The 13388-nt window shown below is 45.7% G+C and overlaps 1 protein-coding gene across 1 annotated transcript; it reads left to right on the top strand.

The window, feature by feature from the left end:
- The first annotated feature begins 161 nt into the window (after positions 1–161).
- Positions 162–13113, top strand: LOC148886858 (protein phosphatase 1E-like). Its single transcript, XM_089016446.1, has 8 exons — positions 162–580; positions 7582–7703; positions 8657–8856; positions 9597–9785; positions 9863–10006; positions 10550–10643; positions 10711–11501; positions 12593–13113. Exons 1-7 carry the CDS (start codon positions 396–398, stop codon positions 11478–11480), a joined length of 1704 nt encoding a protein of 567 aa, XP_088872572.1. The 5' UTR covers positions 162–395; the 3' UTR covers positions 11481–11501; positions 12593–13113.
- Positions 13114–13388: the final 275 nt, after the last annotated feature.

Here is a 13388-nt window from a genome sequence, read left to right as displayed (position 1 = left end):
GAATCATATGACTTGTTATAGTCACCGTGTCCACATACATTACGAATAAAACAAAAATATTCCCATGCGCGTTCTCGTCACGCGTGAAGACACCTCCCGTGACGTCACGTCCTTCCTATCCGACGAGAAATCCCAGCAAGCCCGGCGCGCTCCCACTCGGCGGTGAATGGGGGCAATCCGACGCATCGCCAAAATCACTTCGCCGTCATCGCCCTTCTCGACTCTTCGTTCCACGCACCGGCGGTCTCCCCCTCCGTCACCCCTTCACCCCACCCTCGCCCCGGAAAAAAAAACACGTCTTCGGGCCCGAATATCGCCGCCAGTGTTCCCAGCCGAGCGAAGCGAAGCGAAGCGACGGGCGGAGCTGCGAGTGCGAGCGTGTCCAGGAATGAGCAATGATGGCCGGCTGTGCAGCAGAGGAGAAAACCTTCCGACGCTTCCTGGAGCTTTTTCTTCGGGAGATGAAGCCTCCTCTGCAGGACAGCGACCCGCCGCCCTCCCGCCCCTTGACCGACTTGGTGTGCGAGGACGAGGTGGAGGGGGAATGCCTCGATTTGTGTCTGCAGCACCTCTACAAATAGTTAAGTGGACATTCGATCGCTTGATATACGTACACGTTGCTTGTTTTTAGGGGGAAACCGTGGAAAACGACCGGGGGAGGGGTTTGGGGGGCGACTCGGGGTGGGTGTAGTTCACTCCCAACCGCGCTGGGTGTGTCCCCTCCCCACCGAAAGAGTTGCATAATATCTATATATTATTTAAATCTTCGTGTAGATGCTTATTTTATTCTCAGCCGTGCTGCAGAACCACTTAGGAGGACGAGGAGGAAGGGGGGGGGGGGGGGGCAAAGGTGAACCCCCCCGATTTTGCGTAACATGCCGACGTCATTTCACAGGAGGGGGTGAGGAAGACCATGGCTAAAAATAAACACAACCTTCTCTGTTATTTGCTTCCTTTTGATAAATTCCACACCGGCAGAAACAAAAATGCAGCACAAGGTGCATTTCTTCTTACATAATGTCGTTAGTGTGCAGTTCTAACTGGATTCAACTGATTTTGTGTGTGTGAACAGACTTGGTGAAAATGGCAGCACAAAGAGGGAAAAAAAAGTGAGAAAATGAGACGATGGCCTCGTTTGAAACCCAAAATAGTTGTGCTGGCAAGGCAAGCGCTCATCGAGGGCACCAGCTCTGCACTTGAGTCCGTAATGGACGTGTGCATTTAACCTTCCTTAAAAAAAAAAACTACTTGTGGGCTTGGGAAGGCGCTCTGTGGTACTCCAGTGGTGTTGCCTAGCATGCGTGTTCAGGGTTAACTCATTCACTGCCATTCCCGAATTTATATACAGGTAACATCCGACTTGCGACCGAATTCCGTTCCGACCAAATGGTCGTAAGTTGAAACGGTCGTAAGTCGAAATCCATTCAAAATGTTGAATAGAGACTCGGAAGCTAAATGACTCAACTCTGGTGCCATCACACGGTCGATTGCTGCGCGAGCGTGAGATGCTGCCTGGCTGGCCAAAATTGTCGTGCGCGTTGCCAGCCTGCTAGCGCGTAGCAGTGCCAGGCGTAGAATTAAAAATTTAAAACTACGGTCTGGAGGTCATGGTTGTAAGTACGGGTGGTCGTAAGTTGAGCTGGTCGTAAGTCGGATAATACCTGTAATTGAAAATGTGACGCGAATCGACATTCCCGCCATTCGTTCGGGTTGTTTTCTTTCATGCTTGGGTGTTGATAAAGCGCTGGCCATGGCCTCTGGCAATGTTTTTCACTTCCACCAGGGGGCGGCATTTGCCTTTTGTTCATGTTAGCGCTTTGTTACAGCTTCAGTTGTTGTTAAAGCGCTATAGAAATCAATATGTATTGAATTGAATTTTGTACATCCGCCCCATTTCAAGCTCATATAACTCAAGAACCATATCATTTAGGAATTACCTATTTTTTTCTGATAAAAGGAGATTGTCTAAGGTTTCTGACGCTGTATTTGAATATTCATGTTGTCCTAAAACTCAATATTCTGTGTTTCCTGAAATTCAAGTGAGAATGACAAAAACCCTGGCACTGGCCTGGACCTATTTTTGCCCATGGTCTGGCAGTCAATGAGTTAATAATGAAAGTGGGTGGTTTGCAACATGCAAACGCAGCCATCCATTGATTTTGAGCTAATCTACTGCGATTGTCCTCATTAGATTCGCAGCGAAGATGGCGGCTAAGCTAGCTATGGTTTAAGCCAGAAGATGGAAAACAACCCGGATTTGACGCTAGTTGATTCGCGGGATGCTTCGAAAACACCGAGAAATTCTGTGAGAGCCAATTCACACCAAAAGTCAGTCGAACGGACGTGTGAAAATGTGTAGTTTGGCAGTCTCGGTGTTATTGGGAGGGTGTCGTAGCAAAATGGACGGACCAATCCTACTCAGGCTGTTCAAGTCCCTCCGAAATGGTACTTTGAAGCCCAATCTTAATAATCTTGTAGCCTAGAACCCCCGTCAAATGGACATGCTAACCGCTAGCAGCCTCCCCTTGAAGGCTATACGCGTTAGCATTTTGCTTTAACGTTGTACGGAAGCGATGTTGAAGGCTGCCCGAGCCATTTCCTTCCTGACCAAAGCGCGACTCCACCCTCTCCGCTTCCTCCGCCTGGGGCGACGACAACCCGGGCTCGTTTTGGCGACGAGGTCCACTTCCTGTTCCTTATTTTGCGCTTGATGCATTGCCGATAGTTTTGTCGTTGTTTATGTTCCTGACGATGCGCATTTGATTCACAAGTTGCCTTTTGAATTGGTATCAAACTAATCTCAAAAAGGTTCAGGTTTAACTCATTGACTGTCTTTTTTCATTAAGAAATAGTTAATTCCTAAGTTATATGGGTCTGGAGTTATCTGAGCTTGAAATGGGGGCATATGTACAACATTCAATGCAATCCATACATATAATAATCATAATAATACATTTGATTTCTAAGTGCCTTTCAAAACTCTCAAGGTCACTTTACAGTCACAGGATCATTTTTTCTGTGGGTGAGCAGCGGCAGCCACACGCGCCAGCGTTCACTCAACCCGGAAGTAACTCAAATAAATAGAAAGCTAGCAAGCTAATAGATACAGTAACAATAATAATAATGCATTTCATTTATAAGCACCTTTCAAAACTCTCAAGGTCACTTTACAGTCACAGGATACAGTTGCTAATAGATAGCTACCTAGCCAGCTAGATAGCTAAATGATGGCTAGCTGTCTAGCTAGAGAGCCAGCTAGACAGCTAATAGACAGCAAATAGATAGATAGCCAGCTAAAGCGCTAACATGGACAAAAAGGCAAATGCTGCCCTCTCATGGAAGGGAAAAAACATGGCCAGAGGTCTGACCAGCGCTTTTTATATTTGCAGCGTGTCCCGGAAGGAAGTCGGCATTGACTCAACCTTGCGTTTTGGCTGATGACCGTTGCCACGGCAACAGCCCGGTCGCCCTCCAGGGAAGAACAATTATAGGTCGCTAATGTGCTACAATGTAAACTTGACTGTGCGTCACCCGTTCTCTTCTTTTGATTATTTATTATTATTATTATTATTTGACTTATTTCTTGATTAGCGTGAAAACGGCTAGCGCGTCTGCTGATTCATCCGGCGTGTCATTAGCTTGTCTCCGGGCCGAGCGGCTAATAATAGCGTAGCGCGCGAGAGGGAGAGTTCGCCGGTTCAATGGATGCGGAGGCCGCCTGATGGATGTGACGTTCACCGAACCGCCGCCACTTAGTCCACCTCCGCGTTTCGTTAGCCCGTCTATGGTGTTTCCCATTGTATGCTAGCATCGAGCTAATATAGGTTTTTATGCTTGCTTCAAACACATGACGTTCACTTAGCTTTGTTTGACCTTTGGTGCGATTTGAAAGCCTCTTTCGGTGGTCCCGGGAACCGCGTTGCCATGGCAACCATCCGGATTTGAACGCCAAAGATGGTTTTGACCGCAAGGGGGGGGGGGGGGGGCGCGTCTCGCATGGATGGCGATGGATGACCCCCTTTTTCAAGATGAACTAGTTTCACACGAATACGTGGCCTTCAAATAGTCGTGGATTTAGGTTTTCAACCCCCCGCACACCAAAAAACAATGGGGGCGGGGACATAATTTTACATTCATAAAACATAATGTCTATGAGCTAGTTAGCTTTCTTTCTGACTTACTTTCCGGGTTGAGTGAAGACATAGTTATCTATCTTGTAGCGATCTATTAGCTAGCTAGCTTTAGCTTTCTATCTGAGTTATATCTGGGTTGAGTGCGTGTGGCTACCACTGCTCACCCACAGAAAAACTCATCCTGTGACTGTAGAGTGACCTTGAGAGATTTGATAGGTGTTTATAAATGAAATGTATTATTATCCATTTTGGTAGTCTAGCTAGCTAGCTAGCTACATCAATTTGCTATCTAGCTTGCTAGCTAGCTATTTATTAGCTATGTCTTTGAGAGTTTTGAAAGGTGCCAATAATAATAATAATACATTTAATTTCTAAACTCTCAAGGACACTTTACAGTCACTGGATTTTTTAGTGCAGGTGAGCAGCGGCAGCCATTTGCGCCACAATGTATTTTTATTATTATTATTATCAGCTAGCTAGCTTTCTATCTGACTTATTTCTGGGTTGAGTGACCGCTGATCCTGTGACTGTAAACCTGTGACCTTGACAGATTTGAAAGGTGCTTATAAAGGAAATGTATTATTATTATTATTATTATTATTAGTAGTAGTAGTAGTATTTGGTTCACTATTTTAAATCCAGTTTGATTTCAACATGTTGCGCTCCGGCACCATCTTGTGGCAAGAGGGTGATTTTTTTTTGGTATCTATTTTTAAACCACATACCAAAGTTACACCAAAACAAACTTATCTCTTTCCTATCCGGCTAATAGACAGCCAGCTAACCAGCCAGCCAGCCAATAGATAGCTAGCCAGCCAGCAAAATAGCCAATAGATAGCTAACCAACTAGCTAGCTACTAAGCATCCAACATAAAATGGGGGGGGGGGAAATGCGTGAATGCAGGCCTGACATGTCATTTTATTTATTAATTGGATTATTTTTTTGGCATTAATCTTCCAATATGGTTGACATATTCTTCATGTATGGCGCTAAAGTGGGCTGAAGGCAAAGTGGTCTTTTTCTAATGGCGGCGCCTTGATTAATTCCCACTCTGGAGAGAAGGCCCCATTTTTTGGGCAACACGCTGACCTTCATTTAAAAAAAAAAAAAAAAATGGAGTGTGCGGTGTCCTCCTTTTTTCTACCGAGACCCTTTAAGAGGCAGGGCCCTCCCTCTACCCCCCCCCCCCCCCCCCCCCCCCCCCCCCCCCCCCCCCCCCCCCCCGACCGCATTGCACTCAAAACGCTCATAATTCAAAATGGTGACTCATGCTTGACGTGGCTGGCAGGTGGCATGAATGCAAAGCAATCCCTGCAATACTTTGCTCGTGCCCTTGAAGCGGCTGGGGGACGGGGAGGGGGGGCACTCCCCCAACCTCTCCCCTTAATCATAAATAATAATCCATTTAATTTCTAAGCGCCTTTCAAAACTCTCAAGGTCACTTTACAGTCACAGGATCAGTTTTTTTTGAGCAGCGCCGACGTTCACTCAACCCGGAATAACTCAAATAGAAAGTTAGCTGGCTAGCTAATAGATAACTAATAGATAGCTAGATAGCCAGCTAGGTAGATAGCAAACAGATAGCAAATGGATAGCTAGCTAGCTAGATAACTAATAGATAGCAAATACATAGCAAATAGCTAGCCAGCTAGGTAGCCAGCCAGATAGCTAATAGATAGCAAATAGATAGCTAGCTAAGTAGCCATCTAGTTACATAACTAATAGATAGCAAATATATAGCAAATAGCTAGCTAGCCAGCTAGATAGCTAATAGATAGCAAATAGCTAGATAGATAGCTAGCTAGATAACTAATAGATATCAAATACATAGCAAATAGCTAGCTATCTACGTATACAGCCAGATAGCTAATAGATAGCAAAAGGCTAGCCAGCTCGGTAGCCAGCTAGATAACTAATAGATAGCAAATAGATCGCTAGCTAAGTAGCCATCTAGCTACATAGCTAATAGAGAGCAAATATACAGCAAACAGCTAGCTAGCTAGCTATATAACTAATACAGAGCAAATAGCTAGCTAGCTAGGTAGCCAGCCAGATAGCTAATAGATAGCAAAGAGCTATCCAGCTAGATAGCCAGACAGATAGCTAATAGCTAGCTAGCTAAGTATCCATCTAGCTACATAGCTAATAGATAGCAAACATAGAGGAAATTGCTAAATAGCTAGCTAGCCAGCTTCATAGCTAATAGGTAGCAAATAGATAGCTAGCTAGGTAGCCAGATAGCTAGGTTGCTAATAGATATTAATCCGCATTCGCATGTCGAGTATTAAAGTCATAAATCAACCCCCCCCAGTCAAATCAACAAGTCAAAAAAAACAAAGCAAAATAATGTTATGTGTGAGAGGGGGGGGGGAGGACTTGATGGGAGCTATTCTGAGCCGAGCGCTCTACTCGAGTAGCGCCGGGATGACGTAACGTGTGTCCGCTTTGCGTGGGCTAGCGCTTGGCTAACTGTTTCCGGGGGGGACTCCCGCCCCTTCAAGTCATTTTTTTAGCGCCCTCATCTCATAGAAAATGAAAAATAACGTCGCTCTGCCGTTATCGGGACCAAAGGACGAGGCTCTGTTGCCGTGGCAACAACCCCGATGCTCCGTTGCAGGGTAAAATCGAGCAAAAAAATAAAAACCAGACCACCGCATCCATGAGTCATCGGCGTACGCGCAGCCGGCGAAAAGCATCGGTGACAAGGTTGTTGAAAAACAGCAGTGGGAGGAGAAAGTAAAAACGGATTAAAGTGGCGCTGCTGGAAGATATTGAATAAATAAAAATAAGAAGGATATACAGGGAACATCCGACTTACGACCGGCTCGACTTTCTAACTGAGTTACTTCCGGGTTGAGTGAAGGCCTACGTAGCTATCTGTTAGCTATCCTTTAGCTAGCTTTCCATCCGTGTTACTTAGCTATCTATTAGCTGTCTCTTAGCGAGCTAGCTTTCTATCTGAGTTACTTCTGGGTTGAGTGAAGGCCTAGCTAGCTTTCTGTTAGCCATCTATTCGCTAGCTTGCTTTCTATCCGAGTTACTTACGGTTGAGTGAACGCCTAGCTAGCTATTTGTTAGCTATCTATTAGCTACCTAGCTTTCTATCCGAGTTACTTAGCTATCTATTAGCTGTCTCTTAGCAAGCTAGTTTTCTGTCTGAGTTACATCCGGGTTGAGTGAAGGCCTAGCTAGCTATCTGTTAGCTATCTATTAGCTATCTAGCTTTCTATCTATCCGAGTTACTTCCGAGTTGAGTGAACGCTGGCCGGTGTGGCTGCCGCTGCTCACCCACTGAGAAACTTATCCTGTGATTGTAAAGTGATCTTGAGAGTTTTGAAATGCGCTTTTAAATGAAATTTTAGCACCATTTTTTTTGTTAGCTAAAGTTGTCACCTGATTCAAACCAACAAGAGCAAATTTGAACTTTGTCTCATTCCAATTCCGCAGTAACTGCCCGTGCTCGCTAGCGGCAGCCTTGGCCCGGGCTACGTCGGATAGCATCCTGCAGAGCGACCTCACCATCCATCACCTCATCAAGAGCGGGGAAGACGGCGTCGGACCTTTACCTCGTAAGTCCGATCTTGACCTTGTCAGATTGTCATAGAACAAAAAGTGGCTCTAAGATTGAGCTCTGAGGGACACCACTTTTGCTCGGAATTTGGCTTGCGGGCACATTATTGGCCTTGCACAGTGAAATTTCAAAATAAAAGTGGTTTAAATTGTGATTTAAATAATAATAATAATAATAATAATAATAATCAAGTTCATTTGTAAGCGCCTTTCAAAACTCTCAAGGTCACTTTACAGTCACAGGATCAGTTTTTCTGTGGGTGAGCAGCGGCAGCCGCATGCGGCAGCGTTCACTCAACCCGGAAGTAAATAGATAGTAAGCTAGCTAGCCATCCACTAGATAGCCAACAGATAGCTACCCAGATAACCAGCCACCCAGATAGCTATATAGCTAATAGATAGCTAAATCGATAGAAAGCCAGGCAGCTAGTAGATAGCTAATAGATAGCCAACAGATAGATAGCCATATAGCTAAATAGAGAGAAAACTAGGTAATAGATAGCTAGCCAGCTAGATAGCTATACAGCTAATAGCTAGCTACCTAGATAGCCAGCCACCCAGATAGCTATATAGCTGATAGATTTAAAGCCAGTAGATAGCCAACAGATTGCTAATTGCTAGCCACCTAGATAGCCATATAGCCAATAGAAAGCTAAATAGAGAGAAAGCTAGTTAGCCAGCTAGTAGATAGTTAATAGATAGCCAACAGATAGCTATGCAGCTAATAGCTAGATAGCTAATACACTTAATGTCAAAGAAAAGTAAGGGCGATGGATGGCCTGGCGCCACGTTAGCATGTTAGCGCTTTTGAAAGTCATCCTCTGGACGTTCGCAAGCGTGTCACGCGCTCGCTTCGGAAACGAGGACTTTTGGAAATTGGCTAGCGAGGAAGTGTCACAATGTTTTGGTTTTGGTTTTTTTTTTTTTTTTCCACCTTTTGGAATTTTGCCAGAAATCGAGGCGGTGAAATTGTCGCGGCTCATCTTCAACCGACTTTTTGAGACGTGCGGCGCTTGGAGCAAAGAGCTGCCTTACCGCCGCCGCCCGCAGCCCTACTACGAGACGTCCATCCACGCCATCAAGAACATGAGGCGCAAGATGGAGGACAGGCACATCATTATCCCCGACTTTAACACGCTTTTTAATATTCAGGTGAGGTAGGCGTGGCCAAACGTTTTGCCACAAAGGGGGCGCGGCATAGTGGGCGTGGTCGTTTCAAAACATTTTAGTGCGTGTGCTCGTTTACATTTTTTTTTGGAAAAACGCCATTTTAGAACATTTTCAAGACATTTAGAAAAATGCCATTTTAGAAAATTTCGACAAATTTAGAAATTCACCATTTTGATCATTTTTTTAGACATTTTGAAAATCGCCATTTTAGAAAAATTTTTAAAACAGTTAGAAAATCTGCATTTTAGAAAATTTCTACAAATTTAGAAAATGACCATTTTGGATTTTTTTTTAGAAATTGAGAAAATCGCCATTTTAGAAAATGTTCAAAAATTTCAAAAATCACAATTTTCTACAATTTTCAAAAAAAAAATCGCCATTTTAGAAAATGTTCAAAAAATTAAGACAAACACAATTTAAAAAAAATGTCAAAAATTTAGTAAATCACCATTTTAAAAAAATGTTTAAAAAATTAAGGTATCACCTTTTTAGAGACTTACCAAAAATTAAGAAAAAGGCCATTTTAGAAAATGTTCCCAAAAAATGAGAACATTAAAAATATATATATATATATATATATATATATATATATATATATATATATATATATATATATATATATATATATATATATATATATATAAAATGAAAATCCCAATTTTGTATATATATATTTTTTTTTACAAATTTAGTGTCGACTAAATGTCTTTGTTTGTCTTTAGGATCAAGAAGAACAAGCTTTCTTCGCCGTGTTTGACGGACACGGCGGGGTGGACGCCGCCATTTACGCCGCCAACCATCTCCACGTCAATTTAGCTCGCCAGGATTCCCTCCGCCAAGATCCCGGCGAGGCTCTCCGCCAGGCCTTCAAAATCACCGACGAGCATTTTGTGAAGAAAGCCTCGCGCGAGGTAACGGCGCATTACTTGATGACGTGTTTTTTTTTTTTTTTTTCTCACCGCTAACGAGTTGGAACCCGCGCGCGCAGAACCTGCGTTGCGGCACGACGGGCGTGGTGACGTTCCTGCGCGGTCGGACGTTGCACGTCGCCTGGCTTGGAGACTCGCAGGTCATCCTGGTCCGTGGCGGAGAAGTGGTGGAGCTGATGAAAGCGCACAAACCGGACAGAGAGGTGGCGGAAACCGTTCACTCGACCCGCAAGGAACTCAAATAGATGGATGGAAAGCTAGCGAGATAGCTCATTGATAGCTAATAGATAGCCAGCTAAATAGCCAAACAGCTAGCCAGCTATCTATCCAGCCAGCTAATAGATAGCTAATAGATAGCCAGCTTTCTATTCAGCCGGCCAGCTAAATAGCCAAATAGCTAGCTAGATTGCTAATAGATAGCTAATAGATAGCCAGCTATCTGTCCAGCTGGCCAGGTAAATAGCCAAATAGCTAGCTAGATAGCTAATAGATAGCCAGCTATCTGTCCAGCCGGCCAGGTAAATAGCCAAATAGCTAGCTAGATAGCTAATAGATAGCCACCTATTTGTCCAGCCGGCCAGGTAAATAGCCAAATAGCTAGCTAGATAGCTAATAGATAGCCAGCAAATAGCTTGCTAGCTAAATAGCCAGCTAGACAGCTAATAAATAGCAAATAGCTCTCTAGCTAGGTACCCAGCCAGATGACTCATTCAGTGCCATCTACTATCTCCCAAAACGTCCGTCAGGACGAGAAGCAGAGGATCGAAGCGCTGGGAGGCTGCGTGATCTGGTTCGGGACCTGGCGGGTCAACGGCAGTCTATCGGTATCCCGGGCCATCGGTAAGCGGCCCGTCCGGTGCCGAGGGTCCCGGCGGACGGAGGCTAACGAGGTTTTCCCCGCCGCCAGGCGACTCGGAGCACAAGCCGTACATCTGCGGGGACGCCGACCGCGCCGCCTTCCCCCTGGACGGCTCGGAGGACTACCTGCTCCTGGCCTGCGACGGCTTTTGGGACACGGTGAGTCCGGACGAGGCGGTCCGGGTGGTGAGCGACCACCTGCGTGAAAACGCCGGCGACACCGCCATGGTGGCGCACAAGCTAGTGGCCTCGGCCCGCGACGCAGGCTCCAGCGACAACATCACCGTGGTGGCCGTCTTCCTGCGGGACCCCCGCGGACCCCCGGACCCCGAGGAGGACCGGGACCGGGGCCAGCCCGAGGCCGAAGAGGAGCCCGCCGCCGAGCCGGAGGACCGACCCCAAGAGGAAGAGGAGGAGGAAGCGTCCGGGGCGGAGCGAGGCGGCGCCGCCGAACACGAGGGGAAAAGCCGCGGCGGTTGGCCCCTGCAGCAGTGCTCCGCCCCCGCCGACCTGGCCTACGAAGACCGCACGGACTCCTTCACGGACAGGACCAGCCTGAGCGTGGCGGGGCCGCCGCTAGGCCACGCCCCTTCCCTGCGCCGCTGGCGCTTCCTGGAGAAACGCCCCCCGAGTCGCAGGTCCCGCCTGACTTTCACGGACCCGCCGCGGGCGAGGGCGAGGCGGGTCCCCTGGCAAAGCCGCAGGTGCAACGACCTCAGGCGGCGCTGCGGATTTAGCCAACCTCTAGCGTCGCCGCCCCTTTATGCCATCCGGAAACCCGAGGCCGCCGCCCCGCCGCGACTTCCCCGCGCCATCTGATGCCAAACGGCCATCTTGCCGGTGAGCTTCCTCCTGCCATTTTTCTTCGCTTTCTTTCTGGAGACTTTCGATAGTCGTTCGTCAACGTGACCTTTGACTGCTTGCGAAAGAAAGAAAACGCGAAAGTGCAGTGATACCTCGGTTTACGAACCCCTTAGCTTACGAACTTTTCAGATTACGAACCTTAAATTGATGAACATTTAACCTTGCCACACAAACTGTTTTTCGGGATACGCACGGAGCGCCACAATGACTGATGTGTCGTTGGCGAACGAGCCCGTTCTCCTAACTAGAAAATGGCAGCCGACTGTTTTGGTCCTCTATTCCCCGCCCCAGTCTTCGGTTAAAGCCACGTGATTGGTCAAGAACGCAGCAGTGAGGGGGAGGGTTTTAAACATTAAAGAGACAGGCAGACGGCAGAGAGAGAGTGAGAAAATGGATGGAAAACTGAAATTTGGACTCGTTTCAGCTTTGATAGTTCAAAGGCAGAGTGTAGACTGCAAGGTTAAAATATCCCATCAATCAGGCTCCACAAATAACCCGCACAAGCCATCCGTACGCTTGAAAGCTACAACACAAAAAGCTATCAACCCAGCTAAACAGAACACAATTGATGAGGAACAAGGTAAAATGATGGCAGAGAAAGCACCTACAAGGGATCATTCCTCAAGATGGCGAAACGCCCATCATAAAGGGCAATAAAACCACTTTATTTCTTTAATTACTGTCCTTATGGAATCTGACTCTCCTTCCAAACAGCAATTCCCTCCCTCCGACCTCCTCCCATTCCATCAAGCCATCAACAACCATCACACATGTAAATAAAATGACTTTATTATTCAGTAGTTTATTTCTTTCATACAATACAATTGTACATTTATTATACATAAAATAAGGTATATTTTGTGTAGTTTTACATCTTATTTAGTAGAAAATCATGTTTTATGGGAACCTGGGAACAGATTATTCTCATTTTAATGGTTTCCTATGGGGAATTAATTTTTGGGATACACACTTTTCACCTTACACACTCTGTCTGGGAACCAATTAAGTTCGTAAGCCAAGGTATCACTGTATACCACATCATCGAGATTTTTTTGTTCTTTTTTCAGGTGAATCACTGAAACTGAACCCCCATTTTGGGTCCACTCGCATTGACAAAACCCCCTTCGGCCCCCTTGATGGCTCAGTTGAAATGGTGAGTACAACATACGGGCTGCCCCCTATCTGCCAAAAGTGGAACTAACTACCAAAAAGAGGCCATGACACCAAAATGGAGTTAGCCCACTGCCGCTATCATCGTTGTTTTTTTTTTGCCGTTGTGTTTATGTACACAAAAAAAATGTATTTTTCTTCTCTCTCTCTCGCACTCTGTAAGCAATAATGTGTTGGGGTGGGCGGGAACGACAAAAAGTTATTCTGGGGGGTCGGTTGTCTATGGACAATACACGGAAGCCCCTCGTGAACACGTGCAATTTACCTTGAAAGCAAGTATTTACAGCAAATGTGTGTGTTTTGTGTGTGTGTATTATATGATATGATATAGGCACACATACCTTAATGCATACAGTAAATATAATACCTGTACTGTAACTGAAGAGTAACCATCGTGTATATAAAGACTACAAGTCAACCATGTTGATCTTTACATTTTTCAATGTAAAAAAGTGGTTAGGACGTTGACGTCGCGGTGCAAAGGTTCAATTCCGGTGTGGGCGGAGTTGAAATGTTCGTCCGTTGGGCTGCGTGGCTTTTCATGTTTTTAACCCAGAAGAAAAACCACCATGGATAGTGAGGCGTTTTTAGACGGAAAGAACAACCATGTATAGTAAGGCATTTTTAACGCAAAAAACGACCATGTATAGTAAGGCGTTTTTAGCGCAAAAAAAAACCATGTATTGTAAGGCG

This window comes from Hippocampus bargibanti, linkage group LG16 (assembly GCF_051943395.1).
Source record: "Hippocampus bargibanti isolate YZ-2025 linkage group LG16, ASM5194339v1, whole genome shotgun sequence".
NCBI classification, from domain to species: Eukaryota; Metazoa; Chordata; class Actinopteri; order Syngnathiformes; family Syngnathidae; genus Hippocampus; species Hippocampus bargibanti.
This window is presented reverse-complemented; position numbering and strand designations above follow the sequence as displayed.

What these genes read in the sequence shown, in the direction of transcription:
- LOC148886858 (XM_089016446.1), top strand. Translation starts at nt 396, where the DNA reads ATGATGGCCGGCTGTGCAGCAGAGGAGAAAACCTTCCGACGCTTCCTG. An exon ending in CTGCAGCACCTCTACAAATA is followed by an intron (nt 581 to 7,581) that starts GTTAAGTGGACA and finishes CCAATTCCGCAG; the next exon opens with TAACTGCCCGTGCTCGCTAG. An exon ending in CGCACAAACCGGACAGAGAG is followed by an intron (nt 10,007 to 10,549) that starts GTGGCGGAAACC and finishes AACGTCCGTCAG; the next exon opens with GACGAGAAGCAGAGGATCGA.